The sequence below is a fragment of the Pantherophis guttatus genome, chromosome 4, assembly GCF_059756535.1.
Source record: "Pantherophis guttatus breed Tessera chromosome 4, ASM5975653v1, whole genome shotgun sequence".
Classification (NCBI taxonomy): domain Eukaryota; kingdom Metazoa; phylum Chordata; class Lepidosauria; order Squamata; family Colubridae; genus Pantherophis; species Pantherophis guttatus.
The window spans coordinates 81,239,785-81,259,687 of record NC_142066.1 but is presented as its reverse complement, the minus strand read 5'-3'; the positions used below and the strand labels follow the sequence as shown (position 1 = coordinate 81,259,687).

Sequence of the window (19,903 nt, the reverse complement as noted above, 5' to 3'; positions counted from 1 at the left end):
ACCTGGGATCTTCCACTGGTGTTGGAATCGCTTATGGGTTCTCCATACGAGCCGTTGCGGACTGCCAGTCTCAGACTACTTTCGTGCAAAGTCGTCTTCTTGGTGGCCATTACCTCGGCTCGCCATATTTCGGAAATTGCTGCTCTGTCCACTCGTTCAAATCTTTGTGTGTTCCACGCAGATCGCGTGGTTCTCCATTTGGACCCTACCTTCATGCTGAAGGTCAATTCTGTTTTTCACCGGTCACAAGAATTTATACTCCCTAATTTCTGCCCTCGGCCTTCCCATCCTCGGGAGCGACGTTGGCACACTTTGCATGTCAGGCGAGCGTAACGGATCTACCGTAAGAGGACAGCTTCCTTCCGCAGATCAGAGTTGCTGTTTGTCTCCTTCTTACCTGTTTCCCAAGGGTGCAAGGTTTCGTCATCTACCATCGGTCGCTGGATTTGGCAGACTATTGCTTCGGCATACGAGCTTCGTTCGCTTCTACAGCCTTCCCGATTGACGGCACATTCCACCCGCAGTGTGGCTACGTTGGTGGCATGGTCCACCCAGGCTCCGTTGTTGAAATCTGCAGGGCAGCTACAGTCAGGTCCAGAAATATTGGGACATCGACACAATTCTAGCATCTTTGGCTATATACACCACCACAATGGAGTTGAAATGAAACAAACACAATGTGCGTTAACTACAGACTGTCAGCTTTAATTTGAGGGTATGTACATCCAACTCAGGTGAACGGTGTAGGATTTACAGCAGTTTGTATATGTGCCTCCCACTTGTTAAGGGACCAAAAGTAATGGGACAATTGGCTTCTCAGCTGTTCCATAGCCAGGTGTGTGATATTCCCTCATTACCCCAATTACAATGTGCAGATAAAAGGCCCAGAATTCATTTCAAGTGTGCTATTTGCATTTGGAATCTGTTGCTGTCAACTCTCAAGATGAGATCCAAAAAGCTGTCACTATCAGTGAAGCAAGTCATCATTAGGCTGAAGAAACAAAACAAACCCATCAGAGAGCTAGCAAGAACATTAGGCGTGGCCAAAACAACTGTTTGAAACATTCTTAAAAAGAAGGAATGCACTGGTGAGCTCAGCAACACCAAAAGACCTGGGAGACCACGGAAAACTAGTGTGGTGGATGACCAAATAATTCTTTCCCTGGTGAAGAAAACACCCTTCACAATAGTTGGCCAGATCAAGAACACTCTCCAGGAGGTACGTGTAAGTGTGTCAAAGTTAACAATCAAGAGAAGACTTCACCAGAGTGAATACAAAGGGTTCACCACAAGATGTAAACCATTGGTGAGCCTCAAAAACAGGAAGGCCAGATTAGAGTTTGCCAAACAACATCTAACAAAGTCTTCACAGTTCTGGAACAAGATCCTATGGACAGATGAGACCAAGATCAACTTGTACCAGAGTGATGGGAAGAGAAGAGTATGGAGAAGGAAAGGAATTGCTCATGATCCTAAGCATACCACCTCATCAGTGAAGCATGGTGGTGGTAGTGTCATGGCGTGGGCATGTATGGCTGCCAATGGAACTGGTTCTCTTGTATTTATTGATGATGTGACTGCTGACAAAAGCAGCAGGATGAATTCTGAAGTGTTTCGGGCAATATTATCTGCTCACATTCAGCCAAATGCTGCAGAACTCATTGGACGGCGCTTCACAATGCAGATGGACAATGACCCAAAGCATACTGCAAAAGCAATCAAAGAGTTTTTGAAGGGACAGAAGTGGAATGTTATGCAATGGCCAAGTCAATCACCTGACCTGAATCCCATTGAGCATACATTTCACTTGCTGAAGACAAAACTGAAGGGAAAATGCCCCAAGAACAAGCAGGAACTGAAGACAGTTGCAGTAGAGGCCTGGCAGAGCATCACCAGGGATGAAACCCAGCGTCTGGTGATGTCTATGCGTTCCAGACTTCAGGCTATGATTGACTACAAAGGATTTGCAACCAAGTATTAAGAAGGGAAAGTTTGATTTATGATTATTATTCTGTCCCATTACTTTTGGTCCCTTAACAAGTGGGAGGCACATATGCAAACTGCTGTAAGTCCTACACCGTTCACCTAAGTTGGATGTACATACCCTCAAATTAAAGCTGACAGTCTGTGGTTAACGCACATTGTGTTTGTTTCATTCCAACTCCATTGTGATGGTGTATAGAGCCAAAGATGTTAGAATTGTGTCGATGTCCCAATATTTCTGGACCTGACTGTACATGGACTTCGCCTGCTCCCTTCATACGACACTACAAACTGGACTCGTTTGCTTCAGCGGAAGCCACATTTAGTCGATGGATGTTGCAGCGGGTTGTTGCCGGGGAGGGTTTTTTGGACCAGCCTGGTCCCCCCCAGGTTTCGGGACAGTGAACTTGGGTATGTCCCATACTGGCCGTTGTCTTCACCCACAATGGAGAAGGGGCGTTGGTCCTACCTGAGACACACCTTCTCGTTGGGTGGAGACAGCAGCCAGGCCCTCCCTGTGCCAGTCTGGTCCTTTCTGCCTTTCCTCCTTGACTCTACTTACCTGTTAATCATCTATTCTCCCACACGCCGAGTCTGTTTCTTCAGGTCTTCGCTAAAAGCTGGTCTACCTGGCAACAAGGGCGGGACTTAGCATTATTGACAGACTCAGTCCTTTAAGCTGATTGGGCGGGTACAACCCATACTGGCTGCTGTCTCCACCCAACGAGAAGGTGCGTCTCAGGTAGGACCAATGCCCCTTCTGAACCATTTTCAGAAGCATATTTTTTAATGTAGAGTTTTTATTGTATACATATTTGCAAGGCAGATGCAATTACAGTAGTCCTCCAGATATGAGAGATCAATTATTAAAAATTCAAAGTTATAACAATTACCCCAAAACTGCATACGACCTTGTTTCAAAGTTAGGATGGCTGCAGGGCCCCTGGGTCATTCACCATTACCACTAACTAGGGGGATGCTGCAGTGTCGCCACCACCTTCCTTCCTTCCTTCCCCCCATCCTGCTCCAGCACTACCCCAAAGCGCTTGGGCTTATTCCCCATGTCTCCTGGCAGCAGCTGCCATTTTCAATGTTCCAACAATTCCTTATGGAAAATAGCAGCTGCTTTTGGAGCTCTTTGCCCTGATCAGCTGGCCTTCAGGAACTGCAAACTTCTCTTGGCTTTTGCTAGACTTTGAAAGCCACATTTCTTCAGTTAAAAAAAAAAAAAAAAGCTGACAGCCTTCTTGATCTTGACTTTTAGAGTCATAGCTGGGTCCTACAGAATTGAGACACATAGCTAAAAACTTTATGACCCAGCTTTTGTCCAGGTGTTTATTTGTTTTGGGTTTTTTTTATTTTTTTGTTTTGCTGCCCTTGCTAAACTTTCTGAGCTGTTTTTTTTTTCCTGCAGCTGCTCTAGGCAGAAAGCTGGAGAGTTTCTTTGCTTGTTTTCTTTCTTGTCAATCTGGAGTCAAGGTATATGTTTTTAAAACGGGTAGAGACTGGAGGGAAGAGGTGAGGATTTTACTTTTAACACCTATTGGGGAAAGGAGAGAACAAGAAGGCTGTTCCTCCCAGCTTTTTACTGAAAAACAGGGCTTTCTGGAAGAGGGAGGGGGTTTGTAGCAAGGGAAGGCTTTTGGGAAGCTCATCCTGAAGCTGCTACCGGAAATCAGACCCTGATATGTAGGGTCTAATTTCCCAAAGGCTAGCAAGAGCCAGAAGTTTGTAGTCTTCCGAAGGATTGGTGGCCAGCTGATCAGGACAAAAAGCTCTGAAAAGTTAGGAAACTGATCCTTTTGCCCCAGAAAGGCAGGGACACCTTGACAGAAGGAAAGGCAGTGGCAGAACCAGGAAGGGCAGGCACAGCTACTGTTTTCTTGCTGGCAAGACAGCTGTGCAGCAAGTGCATGTAGGAGCCACCGACTGGAGCATGGTGCATCTTGGAGTGGGGGAGGCCTTGAGAGGTTTGAGCAGGGGGCTTGACCTGCTGGGATGGGGGAGATCCTGACCAGGATGTCCCCCATCCCTGAGGCAGGCCATGCTCTACGTAATAACTCACACATTTGATTAATGAATGCACTGAGAAGAGCAGGGATAGCTGGCCATTTCATGAGGTAGTTCATTTAGTGTGTGTTCTGACTTTCAACCCTAATGGAGAGATTCCACTACAGTCATAACTCACAGTCTATCTGTATTTTACTTTCTGTATCATATATGGATCACATTTTGGCTATGTTTGTTTGGAAGCCAAATTTGCAAAATCTTATTTTTAATTTTTTAATTTTTATTTATTTTAGGCTTAAGCCTTTGGATATTGAGTTTATGAAACGCCTGCATGAAAAAGTGAACATAATCCCGCTCATTGCTAAGGCCGACACACTCACACCTGAAGAATGCCAACAGTTTAAAAAACAGGTAATTTTCTTTTTTCTTTTTTCTTTCAATATAATTATATTTTTTCTCCTTAGTTTCACAATAACATGCATAAGAACAATTCTGCCAGATGCAGCCAAACCCCATCTTAATTCAGCATTTTATATAGAGTGGCCAAACAGATGCTTCCAAGGTGGTCACAAGCAGAAGTTAGACATATGTGCTTTTCCAATTTCTGTTCCCTTGGATTTTATATTTAGAGACATGTTATTTCCTACCTGGAATTAACATTGAGTCTTCAAGATTATTAATCCTTGTTAAGCCTAGTTTCCATAAATTTATCCAATTCTTTTTAAAGCTGTTCAAGTTAGTGAGCATCACCACATCTTATGATAGTTCCATAGAAGGATCATTTGAAGAAATGCTTTCACTCAGCTCATTGGATGGCCTCTGGAAGTTATATTTCTCTCAGACCTGTCTATTTTTATATACCTCAGTAATATCTTTCCTTAGCAACTTTGTTTTCAAGCAGCCTCCTAGCCTTTTCTCATATGGAAGATGTTCAAACCCCAGATCATTTTATTTGTCCTCTTATGCTTCTTCTCTAGCTCTGTTGTATCCATATTTTGAGCTGCTGCATACTCACCTGGCATCTCTATTGTGTTATCCACTCTGAATCTTTTTCTGTGTGAGATATAAACAATTCAGACTCTATCACTGTGTATATAAAATTAGGAGGGTTTCACCCAATTGTGTATCTTTTTTCATGCATTTGCATGTAATTAATAATAATAATAAACTTTATTGTCATTGTATGTGTATACACAGTATACACATACAACGAAATTTACTTAACACCCAAAGACCAGGTCCCACACACATAATCCCCAAATACACTCCCACCCACCACAATTCCCCACCCCTAAACCACCCAAATATCCACACAACACCAAGTAATACTGTCCAAGAGCTCACTGATGATGGCCCTTTAGTTCATTGTTGAGTGCAATTATAGCTCTGAGATAAAAACTATTCAGAAAACGTGTGGTCCAAGTTTTAATTGTTCTGTATCTTCTGCCAGAAGGCAACAGTCCAAAAAGATTGTAAGCAAGATGGGAAGAGTCTCTGAGTATGTTATGCAACTTCCTCAAACAGCGAGATTCGAAGATGTTGTCCAGGGCTGGTAGCTGGAGTCTGATAATATTCTGGGCAGTTTTAATGATTCTCTGTAGAGCTTTTTTGTCCGCTACAGAGCTGCTCCCATACCATGCAAGAATGCCGTATGTCAGGACACTCTCAATGGTGCTGCGATAGTAGGACAGAAGTAGATGCTGAGATAGATTTATCTTCCTGAGGATTCTCAGGAAGTACAGCCTCTTCTGTGCATTCTTCACAAGCATGTTAGCATTCATAGTCCATGAGAGGTCCTCCAAGATATAAGTGCCCAGAAATTTAAAACTACCCATCCTCTCCACCTCCTCACCATTTATATACAGTGGTAGATGTACATCTCTCTTCCTCCTGAAGTCAATTATAAATTCTTTAGTTTTTGTGGTGTTAAGTGTGAGATTATTTTCATTACACCACAATGTCAGCCCTTGTACTTCCTTCCTGTAAGCAGACTCATTGTTCTTATTAATGAGCCCCACCACTGTTGTGTCATCCGCAAATTTAATAATTGCGTTGGTGTTAAACAGTGGGGTGCAGTCATGTATGTACAAGGAATAAAGAAAGGGTTAGCACACAACCCTGGGGGGCTCCTGTGCTTAGTATCAGAGTAGAGGAATGATGTGATCCCATCCTTACTGACTGTGGCCTACCTGTCAGAAAATCCCTTATCCACAAACAAATCCTCTGATTTATACCCAAATTGGACATTTTAAAAAACAATCTATTGGGTAAAATGGTGTTAAAGGCAGAGCTATAATTCACAAATAACAGCCTTGCATATGTCCCCTGTTGTTTCAAGTGATTCAATACAGTATGGACAACAAGAGACATAGCATCATCAGTTGATTTATTACCCCTATATGCAAATTGGTATGGGTCCAAAGTAGATGGAAGGTAGCCTTAATATAGTTCAACACCAACCTCTCAAAACATTTCATGACAACAGATGTTAAAGCTATTTGTCTATAATCATTAAGGGATACCACTATTGTCTGCTTAGGGACTGGCACTATAAAAGATGTCTTCAGGCAGGTAGGGATAAAGCACTGCGACAGGGATAGATTGAAAATATCCGTGAACACTTTAGCTAGTTCTGCACCGCAGTCCCTGACAACTCGTCCCAGAATTCTATCAGGCCCAGCTGCCTTCCGGATATTAACATTCTGGAAAGTGCATCTCACATCAGAGATCTGCAGTAGAAGTGGTTGTCTATTGATGGTAGATGTTAATGGTGCACTATTAGTGGTAAATGCTGGAATGATGGTCATTCCTGTGTCCACCTCAAAACGGCTGAAGAATTGATTTAGCTGCTCAGCCAGAGTCACTACTCCCAGGCAAACTATTTTTATTGCCCAATAAAAACTATTTTTATTACACTTTACCCAGTGTAAAGAGATCTTAACGCTTCTTGGTTGATTTTGACATTCTGATTATTTTAGTATCATCCACAACTTTGCAACTTTGCTGTTTACCTATAAATATTACTTACGAGGAAATTAAAAGCACTTTCCCCATCAGAGATAACCAATGGGCTCTGCTTTTGTTATCTTTGTCTCTCTCTGTGTGTGCGGGATATTGAAATTAAGTATATTTTTCAATTTGATATTACAATTGGAAGCAATGAAATTTGGAGCGAAATTGCTAAATATGATTAAGAAGATTTATTCCACTCAAAAAGCAAAAGTATGGATAAATGGAGAGACAACAGAACAATTTGAAATAGCCGAAGGAGTGAGACAGGGATGTCCCCTATCTCCGCTACTGTTCATTTTATCATTAGAAATACTATTAAATGAAGTTAGGAAAGATAACGAAATAAAGGGACTAAAAATCAAAAACGAGGAATACAAACTACAGGCATTTGCCGATGATGTAGTATTTATCATAGAACAACCAGCACAAACAGGAACAAAATTATTGGCAAAAATAAAACAATATGAAAAAGTAGTAAAATTAACAAACAAAAAACAAAAATATTAACGAAGAACCTCACGAATACACAAGGAAAAGAATTGGAAGATAAATTAGGAATACAAATAGTAAAAAAAGTAAAATATCTAGGAATTTGGCTCACCAACAAAACATCAACAATTAAGGAAGATAACTATAATAAGTTGGCTAAACAAATAAAAAAAGATATAGAAGTATGGAGCAAATTCCAGCTGTCATTTCTAGGCAAAATAGCTTCCATTAAGATGAATGTCTTATCAAGAATATTATACCTATTTCAGGTAATCCTGATAAACCCAGGAAGAGCATTCTTCAAAAATCTTAACAAAATGATAGCAGATTATATTTGGCAAGGAAAGAGGGCAAGAATTAAATTAAAACATCTCCAGGACACATGAGAGAAAGAGGGACTAGGATTACCAGACTGGCAAATATACCACAAAGCAACATCTCTCATCTGGATAAGGGATTGGATAGAGCTTAAAAATAAACGGATACTGATGCTAAAAGGGTAGGATCTATTGAAAGGGTGGCACACATTTTTATGGGAGGAAAGAGATAGACACTATGAATACTTCCAGAGAGATGTTATTAGAGAAACACTTTTAAAGATTTGGCAAGAAATTAGACAAAAACAATACGATAAGATCCCAGAATGGCTCTCAGCGATGGAAGCACAAATATACCCCAATTCAATGGACATGAATAAAATGAGAACCTACAAGGAATTGTTGAATAGTAAAGGAGAACTAAGAACACGAGAAGAACTGAAAGAACAGGGTACAGACATTGATTCTTTGCCATATCTACAAATTAAAACTAGATATAAGATGGATTTGACACAATTTGGATTTCAAAAAGAACCAAATGAAATAGACAAAATCTTATTGGGAACAAATGACAAATTAATAACTAAAATTTATAAATATTAAATTATAAATTGGAAGAGAAGGTGGTTAAGGAAAATATGATTACATGGGCGAAAAATTTTGGTTATAATATCGAATTAGATAAATGGGAAAAATTATGGAAAGTAAATAGTAAATTAACAATGTCTGTACTGTACAAAGAAAATATCTACAAAATGTTCTACAGACGGCATCTCCCCCCAGCGCGCCTAGCAAAAATATTTCCCAACACCTCTCCAGAATGTTGGAAATGCAAAACACAAAGGGGAACATACTACCACATGTCATGCCATAAAGCAAAACAGTTCTGGAAAATGGTCCAAAATCAAATAGAAGGAATTACTAGTCAGAGAGTACCAATGAAACCAGAAACTTACCTATTAGGAATATTTACAACACAATATGAAAAGGAAATAAAATATTTAATTATCCACATCTTAACAGCAGCAAGAATCATTTTTGCACAAAGCTGGAAATCGGAAAATATACCATCAGAAGATAAAATAGTATTAAAAGTGACGGAGTGCGCAGAAATGGATAAATTCACGAAAGAAATGCAAGAAAAAGAGGAAAAAGAGTATTACCTGGTCTGGCACAAATGGTATGACTGGCTGAAGAAAAGGAAAATAAAACAGAAATAGGATCACATTAAAGGAAATGGACTAATTAGACAGGAATTGAGTACCAACGAAGAAAATAATAAATTAAAAAGAGAATTCAAAATATCATTATATAACCAAAGGAGTAGAAATATATATATAGAAATACAGTTTACCGATGTGATTATCCAAAATACAAGGCATAAGACTTGATCTATGTTTATTTGTTGTGCATGTTGTGTATTGTTATATTTGTACTTGTTTGTTTTTCTTTTTTAACTAAATAAAAAAAATTAAAAAAGAAATTAAGTATATTTTTTAAAAATTTAAAACTTAAACACAACTAATGTTTAACTAAACAGGGGATCGTGGTCCGAGATGAAGAACTTACTTTGGAAAGGGGAAAGTGTGAACCAGATATTACACATCGGTCACACACGAAGAGCACAGTATCCAAAAAGAGAAGCCACCTTCTGGTTGGTGATTCAATTGTAAGGGATGTAAATTTAGGAAAAGATATGGAGGTTTTGAAAGTGGTCAGGTGTCTGCCAGGTGTCTTGTCTCTGCTACTGCCAGCAGAGACAAGAGGTGTATTCTTTTTTATATATATATATAAATTTTTATTGTATTTTTATTGTTAAAGAATAACAGAAAAAAGAAAAAAAAATACAAAAATCAATAATAAAGAAAAAAAATTTCCTCCCCCCCAACGTGCTATACAAGTGGAAAGGAAGTTTTAGGAAATTAAAGTCTTCAATTCTTCCAGAAATCTGATAAGGTACTGGCGCCGATTCATCCAATCTCCCAAATGCAAAGTCCACAAATGGTTGCCAAGTGTTCCAAAAAACATTCTCTTTATATATACCACTTCTAATTTTAATATCACAAGTCAATTCATCATTTAATGCAAACTTCCATGTTTCATTATACCATTCTTCTAATTTTAAGTCAACATTTAATTTCCAATATCTAGCAATTATAATTTTCCCCATTATAACCAAAATCCTCACCAATTCTCTTTCTCCAATTGTTAATGTTGTTTCATTCAATATTAATAATAATATGGTTTCCGATTTCAATTTGACCCTCTCCTTAATCATTTCAAATATTTCATTTTCTATCCTAGACCAAAACAGTTCAACCCCATTACATTTACACCACATATGAACATATGTCCCGAGTTCCACTTTACATCTCCAGCACATTTTATCCACTTTATTATCCATTTGAAAAAGTCTTATTGGGGTCAAATACCACTTCCAAATAACTTTATAATTATGTTCTTTAATCCTTATTGATAATGTCCTCATTATTCTTCTAACCCAGTTCATATTCCAATTTTGATTAGAAATTTCAATACCCAATTCTTTTACCCAATTCTCTTCCATTACCATTTGTGAATTATTATCAAAGTTAATAATTTTATAAATTTTGCTAACTAATCCCTTTGGCCCAATTTAATCTTTTATCATTCGAGATGTCAAATTTTCAAATTCTGTTTCCTTTCTACTCTCATCATTCCTTTCTTTACATTTCCTATTCCATTTATTCATTTGAATTCTTTCGAACCAATTAATGTTTAATTTTCCATAAATTTCCTCTTTCCTCATTTCATTTTCTGTAAATTTCAACCATTCACTAATTGTTTCCACTTTCTCTTCTATTATAATCCTCTCTCTGTTACTATTTAATTTCATTGGGCAATTCTCTTTCAGTTTACCTAAATACAATACGTCTGGTATTAATTTTTTTGCTACTCTATCCCAATTTTTAGTCAGACTATTTAACAAATAATTACAAATTTTAACCTTACCTTTAAAATTTTCCAAAAACCATTTGTAACCAAACTTCTTTATTTCCTTCATTTCCAAACTACCCCAAAGTTCAACATCTCCTTTTAAAATTTTTACTACTGTTCTTATATTAAATGCTCTATAATAGTTTAATAATTTTGGAATTCCTAAACCACCTTGTTTTTGGTTCTGATACCACATTTTCTTAATCAATCTTGATTTTTTATCTCCATTACAAAATTTATCTAATTTTTTTTGATATACTTCAATATCCTTCTCAGTTAAAAAAATCGGAAGCATCTCGAATAAAAAGTTAAATTTAGGAAGTAACATCATTTTACATATAGCTACTCTACCAAACCAAGATAACTTTAGTTTTTTATATTTCCCAATTTTCTCTTCAATTTCTTTTATTACTATGTCATAGTTTAGTTTCTTTAAATTTTTAATTTTAAGTGAAAGTATAATACCTAAATATCTTAAATTATCCTTTATCCTAATTCCAAATTGATTTTGTAATTTTTCTTTGTTTTCCCTATCAATTTCCATTAATAATTCTGATTTTGCCCAATTTATTTTCAAACCAGTCATATCTTCAAATTCTTCCAAATGTATTTGAACTCTTTTTATATCATTTGTAATATTATTTAAAATGACAAGAGTGTCATCTGCATATAAATTAACTTTGATGCCTTTATAACCTATTAATTCTGAATCCTCTTCAATCAAAGTTGTTAAAATTTCCATTGCTAATAAGAATAGGGTCGGAGACAGGGGACAACCCTGTCTCGTCCCTGCTTCCAAATTTATGTCTTGTGTAAATATACCATTTACCTTCACTCTTGCCATACCCCTCTGATACAATTTAGAAATAATATGAATAAATTTATTACCAAATCCTAATGCAGAAATCATTTCTTTTATAGTATCCCATTGTATAGAATCAAAGGCTTTAAAAATATCCAAGGCAAGGATACCTATCTTGTCACCATTATTTTCAGCAATATCAATAATATTTAATACTCTTCTAACTAAATCACACATATAACGCCCTTTAACAAAACCTACTTGATCGTGGTTTATATATTTATCTACAAAATTATTCAATCTATTTGCTACAATTGCAGTAAATATCTTAGCATCTTGGTTAATCAAGGAAATGGGCCGATAGGATTCAATTTTTTCTAAATCTTTACCTGGTTTCGGGATTAAGGATATAATTGTTCTATTCCAGGACATGGGAATATCGCCTCCATGTAATATCTTATTATACAATTTTTGTAGTTTTGGGATCAAAGTTTCTTTAAATTCTTTATAAAATTCTGCTGGTAACCCATCCTCACCTGGAGATTTTCCAACTTTTAGCTTCTGAATCACATCTTTAATTTCCTCAGAGGTAATATCCTTTTCCATTTTTTCTTTATATTTATTATCAATTTTCTTCTGACCATATTTTTCTAAAAAAAAATTTAATTTACAATTATCAATTTCTTTTTTGAGATATAATTCTTGAAAAAACTTTTTAACAATTTCACATTTCTCTAATTTTTTATAACATCTCTTACCTTTTTCATCTATTAGGACACCTATTTCTCTTTTTTCTTTTTTATCTTTCGCCATTCTTGCTAATAATTTTGAATTTTTATTACCATATTCAAAAAATTCTCTTTTTAAATAGCTTAATTTTTTTTAACTATTTCTGTATCTTCCGCTATTAGTTTATTTTTCAATTTTATAAGTTCCTCCCATAATTTCCTATCCTTAGTCACTAAAAATCTATTTTCCAGTTCTTTTATCAATTTCTTCTTTTCTTCTATTCTTACTTTATAATACTTATACTTTCTACTTGATAATTTAATGCTTTCTCCTCTAAAAATTGCTTTCATTGTGTCCCAAACTATTCCATAATTAACTTCCCCATTATCATTCCAATCCCAATTTTCTTCCCATTTCTTAAGAATACGATTCTTATCTTCCTCGTTTTTATACAATTTTTCATCATATCTCCAACAATTTTCTTTTTTCTCCAGAAACATATCTAATTCTAGTAACAATTCTGTGTGGTCAGAGTCTTTAAATATTCCAACATCCATATTATCCACGTTATCCATCAAATTCTTGGATACAAAAATATAGTCAATTCTTGAATATGAATTAAATACCTTTGAGTAAAAAGTATACATTCTTTCATTACCTTTAATCTCCCTCCAAACATCTACTACACTATTTTGCAACATCCAATTATCAAGTATCCCCATTTTTCTTATTCCATCATAGCGGGTAGGGTTGGTACTATCCATCTGGTTTCTAATTAAATTAAAATCACCAGCAATAATTACCTTCCCTACCCTTTCAATTTGCAACAAATCGGTAATCTTATTCAAAAAATCTTTTTGATTCACATTTGATACATATAAATTAACTAATGTTATTTTTTCCTCGTTAATACATCCTGTTATTATCAAATATCGTCCATCAATATCCGCTATTACTTTATTTTTTTCAAATTGGACTCTATATGATATTAATGTTGCAACACCTCTGGATTTTGAGGACCCAAAAGCTTTTTCATAAACCTGCATCCCTTTTAAATACATCCTGTTTATATCCTCAGATTTCTGATGAGTTTCTTGCATAAAAAGTATGTCAGGAGAATCTCTTTTAATCTTAAATTCTAAATGTCTTCTCTTAATCTGATTCCCAGTACCTTTGACATTCCAAGTCATTACGTTAATTACCCCCATTAATATTTTTGATTTTAACTATTCCCTCTTTTTTCTTTCCGTGACCCAAAACCCAAACAAATATATATAAACAACACATAACATAAAAATAATAATAAAAATAATAATAATAATGTAAAACATGCAAACAACATAAAACAAAAACTAACATAACACACAACCACATAAAATCTTCATCTCCCACCGTCTTCATTAAGACATGCCTCATTTCCAAGAGTGGGGGAGAGGGGACCCCGTCCATCAGCCGGGTCGTCTCTTCATTGACATAATTCTGGTTTCAATTGAACAACTACAAGTTCTTCATCCCCGCACTCGGGCTCATCTTCCCTTTTATGTTCAGAATCCAATGTAATCATTCTTTCCACTCCTTCACCAGTAACATCTCGACTTTTCTTCTGTACCTCCGCCAAGGATGGAGAAATATCTTTCGTTGGTTTTCTTTTCCTCTTTGGTTTTGGACCTAAACCTCCGACCGCCCCTCCTTCTTCCTCTGGTGTTGATGTATATACTTCAATTCCACCCATTTTGAGTAATTGTGATCTTAGTTCACTTTGTTCTTCCTCTTTTTCCAAAAAGCCAAGCTCATGGAGGTATTGAACCACATCCGTTTCTATTGTAAATATATGCATTCTATTTTTATAGAAAAATTTCATTCGCTGTGGTGGTCTCCAATTATACTTAATACCTCTATCTCTTAATATTTTAGTAATTGGCTTCAAATAATATCTCCACGATCTTTCCTCTTTTGAGATATCTTGAAAGACTTGGACCTGTTTTCCCTCAAGCTTCAACACAGCATCACCATTTTCTCTAATTTTTGCCATTACTTGTAATTTATCATTAACACTTGCAAATCTCACCAAAACATTTCTTACTATTTCACGTTGTCTTCTAAATCCAATTCGATAAACACTTATCAAATCTGTAGTTGTAAAATTTTTATCCAATCCGAGTTCATTAAGCCATTTCAAAATACGTTGTTTAATATTGTCCATTTTTTCTTCCACTATGCCTCTTATAACAATGTTGGACTTCCTAATTTCTTCTTCCAGAATACATATTCTTCTATCCTGTTTTTCATTTTTTAAAAAAAATTCAGTTATTTGCTTATCAATTTTTTTTGTTTGCACTTGTAGTTGATCTACATTATCTTTTATCACTGTTACTTCTGCTGTGTATTTAACAAAATTAACATTAATTTCTTGAACAATTTGTTCCAGCTGATTGGATCTTTCCTTCTTTTCTTCATCCATTTTTAAATGTATTTTTTGAAATTCTGTATCCATTATTTCAATTTTATCACTTAATTTGTTTAATGCCAATACAATTTGAGCTGAGTCAATACTAGCTTGAGAAATCTGTTTGACCTTAGATCGCACCGATTCATCTTTAAATGGATCCATTTTAATAACTCCTATAATTTTTTGACCAAATATTTCTATAACCTTATTCACAATTCAAAATCAATGGGTCATCAACTTGTATTTAAAAAATCTGATTCAAACAATGTTGAATTGTTGAAGAGGAAAATCTTTAACCATCAGTTCTGTACCACAAATACTCAGAAGGGTCTTTTCAGAAGGACTTGGGCTTATTTTACTTTCACTTTAAGGAGCCAGAGACGACAAATAAAGCATTAGGGAGTCCCAGATATAAAAAAGTTGAAAATCCAAATTATTGAAGGCTTGCTTACAATTGCTTCTTGCGCCAAAGGCAGTGTAAAATACAAACAGTGAAATTCCTGTAGTCAAGTTAATCAAGATCAGTTATACTCCTCAGCGCCATATTGCCCGCTGCGAACTTCAAACAGCAAGAGTACTTTAGATTACTTTAAAACTTTTAACTTTTAGTCCACAATTTTCATAGCGTCTTCAAAAAAAAAGGGATAATTGCTTTCAAATTTTCAGAGGATCCCACAAACAAGCCATTTAAATATTCGGCTATTCCAAAAAAAGGGGGGGGAAAGGTTCCTGTTCTCCACGTTTATATCGACTCCAACATTCAGGCAGCTCTCATATATCTTATTTTTATCTTATTCAAACATAGCCATAAAACTTAATTTGCTGCCGTTCGCACGTTTTTTGCGGATCCAGCTCACAATTAAGTTCAAATTTATTGTTTTTCAGACCTCTTTAAATCATCGTTTCGCCGTTTCATCACCCCCTCTGCTCACTTTTATTTCCCCGGAGGGAAAGCACTTTAAAAAAGCCTCAATTAAAAGCATTTCAGGGTGGTTTACCGCATCGATCTTAATCCAACTAAATCAGGAACTCTTCAATAACGCATTTAGTTATTATCTGACTTTAAAAATGCTGTTTATTTTTATTTTCATCCACTTTCAATTTTCCATATGCCGCAGAGAGACGAAGACAATGTCTCTAAGCCACAGCCATGGACACGCCCCCAAGAGGTGTATTCTTAAGATGGTCAAGATTGCCAGTAAGGACTCTGCGTGTAGCAGAGCTTAATGTGTGGCTAAAGGAGTGGTGTAGAAGGGAAGGCTTTGGTTTTATTAGTCATGATGTCTGCAACTGGTCCAATGAAGAATTGTACAAAAGAGATGGATTGCATCCATCAAAGAAAGGGACAGAGTTACTTAGCAATAAATTCACAGATTTTCTGGATAAAAATTTAAACTGAACAGTGGGGACAGAGAATTAATTGATAGAGAACATTTCTGTCCCCAGCAATCCAAAATTAATAGGGCTATCAGTGCATGTAACATAGATGTCTGTGCGAGTAAGATTATCACCCCTGCTGTTAACCAAAACCAAGCATTTAATAGTGAGTGCCATACCATGTGCATTAATCAAACAGATGGCAAGAAAGTAGGGGCAGTCAGGCACAACACAAGTTATGTAGACAGTAAACATAGGGTCAATCAAAATGGACTCAGATGTCTATATACCAATGCACAGAGTTTGAGGAATAAACAGGGTGACTTAGAAATTCAAGTAAATGAGGGGAGATATGATATTGTTGCCATTACGGAAACTTAGTGGGATGAAACCCACAAATGGAACATACAGCTAGAGGGATATAAATTATTTAAAAAAATAAACCAAATAAAAGAGGAGGTGAAGTTGCACTATATATAAGAAATAACTACATCTCTACATAAATAGAGCACAATGATGAAAATTATCTTGAATGCATTTGGGTCAATATTAAAGGGGGGGAAATGACATTGCCATAGGTCTATACTATAGGCGACCCAACCAAACAAAGGAAGTAGATGAACTTTTTGCTAGTCAGCTAACTAAGATATGTAGGAAGCACATCACAATACTAATGGGGTTTTTTAACTACCCTGACATCAACTGGGAGACAAACACTGCACCAAGTGGAAGATCCAACAGGTTCCTAACAAACCTAGCAGACAACTTCGTTTCCCAATAAGTAGAGAAGGGAACAAGAGGATCAGCCATATTGGACTTAATTCTCACTAACAGAGATGAAATGATAGAAGGTGTTGAAGCTACAGGAACCTTGGGGGCAAGTGATCACGCAATATTGGAATTCAACATTATGCAAACACAAGTAGTAGAACAAAGTCAAACTAGAGAGCTAATTTCAATAAACTTAGAGAGAGGTTGAGAAGGATTCCATGAATGAGAATCCTCAAGGGGAAAATAACTCAAGAAGCTTGGGAAATTTTGAAAAGTGAGATTATAAAAGCCCAGTCTAGCACAATACCAATGAAGAAGAAAAATAATAGATCTCAAAAGAAACCTGCATGGCTGCATAAAGAACTCTCTAACAAATTGAAAGACAAAAAGGACAAGTATAAAAAGTGGAAAGAGGGGCAAATAACTAAGGCAGAATATCAGCAAATAGCCCGAGCCTGTAAAGATGAAGTGAGGAAAGCTAAGGCTCACAATGAACAAAGGGTTACGACTAAAGTAAAAAAGAACCAAAAAAAAGCTTCTTCCAACATATTAAAAAGAAGAAAAAAGTCAAGGAAACAATTGGCCCATTGTTGGGAGAAAGTGGCAAGAAGGTGACAAGCAATAGGGAGAAAACAGAACTACTTAACTCATTTTTTGCATCTGTCTTTACACAAAAGGAAAAAAACAGTCCAACCTATCAAAAACAGCACCACAAAAAACAGATTAGGAACAAAAGTTAAAATAGGGAAGAAAATGTTAAGTGAACACCTGTCTACCCTACATGAGTTCAAATCACCAGGACCGGATGGATTTCACCCCAAGGTTCTGAAGGAACTGGCAGACGAGATCTCAGAACCACTGAACTATATCTTTCAAAGATCCTGGAGCACAGGGGAACTGCCAGGGGATTGGAAAAGAGCTGATGTAGTTCCCATCTTCAAAAAAGGAAGAAAAAAAAAACAGATCCAGGAAACTACAGACCTATCAGCCTGACCTCAATACCAGGGAAGATTCTGGAAAAGATAATCAAACAACGAATCACCAAACACCTAGGAGCAAACCAAGTAATAACCAAAAGCCAACATGAGTTTGTCAAAAACAGATCATGCCAGACTAATCTTATTCTTTGACAAAGTGACAAAATTAGTGGACCAGAGGAATTCTTATCGATATAATTTACTTGGACTTCAGTAAAGCATTTAATAAAGTAGACCATAACCTACTACTAGATAAAGTAGAAAAATGTGGGTTAGATAACATCACCACCAGATGGATTCGTAACTGGGTGACCAACCGCACTCAACGTGTAGTCCTCAATGGAACTGCATCTACATGGAGGGAAGTATGCAGTGGAGTACCCCAGGGCTCTGTTTTAGGCCCAGTGCTCTTCAACATCTTCATCAATGACTTGGACGAGGGGATAGATGGGGAACTCATCAAATTTGCAGATGACACCAAGCTGGCAGGAATAGCCAACACTTCAGAAGGTAGGCTCAAGATACAGAAGGATCTTGACAGACTTGAACATTGGGCGCTATCTAACAAAATGAAATTCAACAATGAAAAAAGCAAGGTTCTACATTTAGGGAAGAAAAACAAAATGCACAGGTACCGTATATGTGGTACCCTGCTCAATAGTAGTAACTGTGAGAGGGATCTTGGAGTCCTAGTAAACAACCATTTTGATATGAGCCAGCAGTGTGCAGCAACTGCCAAAAAAGCCAACACAGTTCTGGGCTGCATAAACAGGGATAGAATCAAGATCACATGAAGTGTTAATACTACTTTATAATGGCTTGGTAAGGCCACACTTGGAATATTGCACTCAGTTTTGGTCACCACATTGTAAAAAAGATGTTGAGACTCTAGAAAGAGTACAGAGAAGAACAACAAAGATGATTAGGGGACTGGAGGCTAAAATATATGAAGAAAGGTTGCAGGAACTGGGTATGTCTAGTTTAATGAAGAGAAGGACTAGGAGAGACATGATAGCAGGGTTCCAATATCTCAGGGGTTGCCACAAAGAAGAGGGAGTCAAACTATTCTTCAAAGCACCTGAGGCTAGAACAAGAGGCAATGGGTGGAAACTAATCAAGGAGAGAAGCAATTTAGAACTAAGGAGAAATTTCCTGACAGAACAATTAATAAGTGGAACAACTTGCCTGCAGAAGTGAATGCTCCAACACTGGAAATTTTTAAGAAGATGTTGGATAACCATTTGTCTGAAGTGGTGTAGAATTTCCTGCCTGGGCAGGGAGTTGGACTAGAAGAGGTCCAAGGTCCCTTCCAACTCTGTTCTGTTCTATTCTATTCTATTCTATTCTATTCTATTCTATTCTATTCTATTCTATTCTATTCTATTCTATTCTATTCTAATACACAATAAAGAAAGAAAAAAGAAAAATGCAGAAAAGTAATTAACTAGAAAGAAGGTTCATTTATAGAAACAAAGTTCCATGCTTCTTTTCAGTCCATTAGTCCCAAAAGAAAAGCCTTTGATTTTAATTGTACTTTTCGTTTTTCAAATCATCTGAATTAATATATGTATTTGTATACAAATTTGTTAGCTTTTTTATACATCCACCAAACATGATAGTGTCTCCTCACATTGTTCTCATTTCCAACAAAGATTCAAAGGATCTTACTGCCTTCTAGACAATTTATTCAGTGATAAATGCCAACAATATATCATTTTATAAAATTCTTTTTAAGATTAGAACATAATGTACATTTCAGTCCTTTCAACCACATATTTTCCCATTGATTCATTTGTACATTATCACCAAATTTTGGGCCCATTTTATTACACATTCTTTCATTTGTCTTGTCTCATATTATAACTAACATACATTTTAGCATAACATGTTCATCATTAGTGCTTAATTCTGTTTCAAACTCAAGTTTTACATTGTTCAAAATCATAAAATATTTTATCCTCTTTAAACCTTTCTAATAATTGTACATTAGAAAACCATGGAGAAGTACTGT

General features: G+C 36.4%; 1 protein-coding gene across 9 annotated transcripts in view; it reads left to right on the top strand.

The window, feature by feature from the left end:
* The window catches only part of SEPTIN7 (septin 7), a 148,687-nt gene that overhangs the window by 73,096 nt on the left and 55,688 nt on the right, over nt 1–19,903 (top strand). For all 9 annotated transcript variants that reach the window (XM_060686117.2, XM_087894061.1, XM_087894066.1 and 6 more), the window contains one exon: nt 4,287–4,404. In XM_060686117.2, the coding sequence (XP_060542100.1) occupies nt 4,287–4,404 (118 nt within the window). The remainder of the gene's footprint in view (nt 1–4,286; nt 4,405–19,903) is intronic.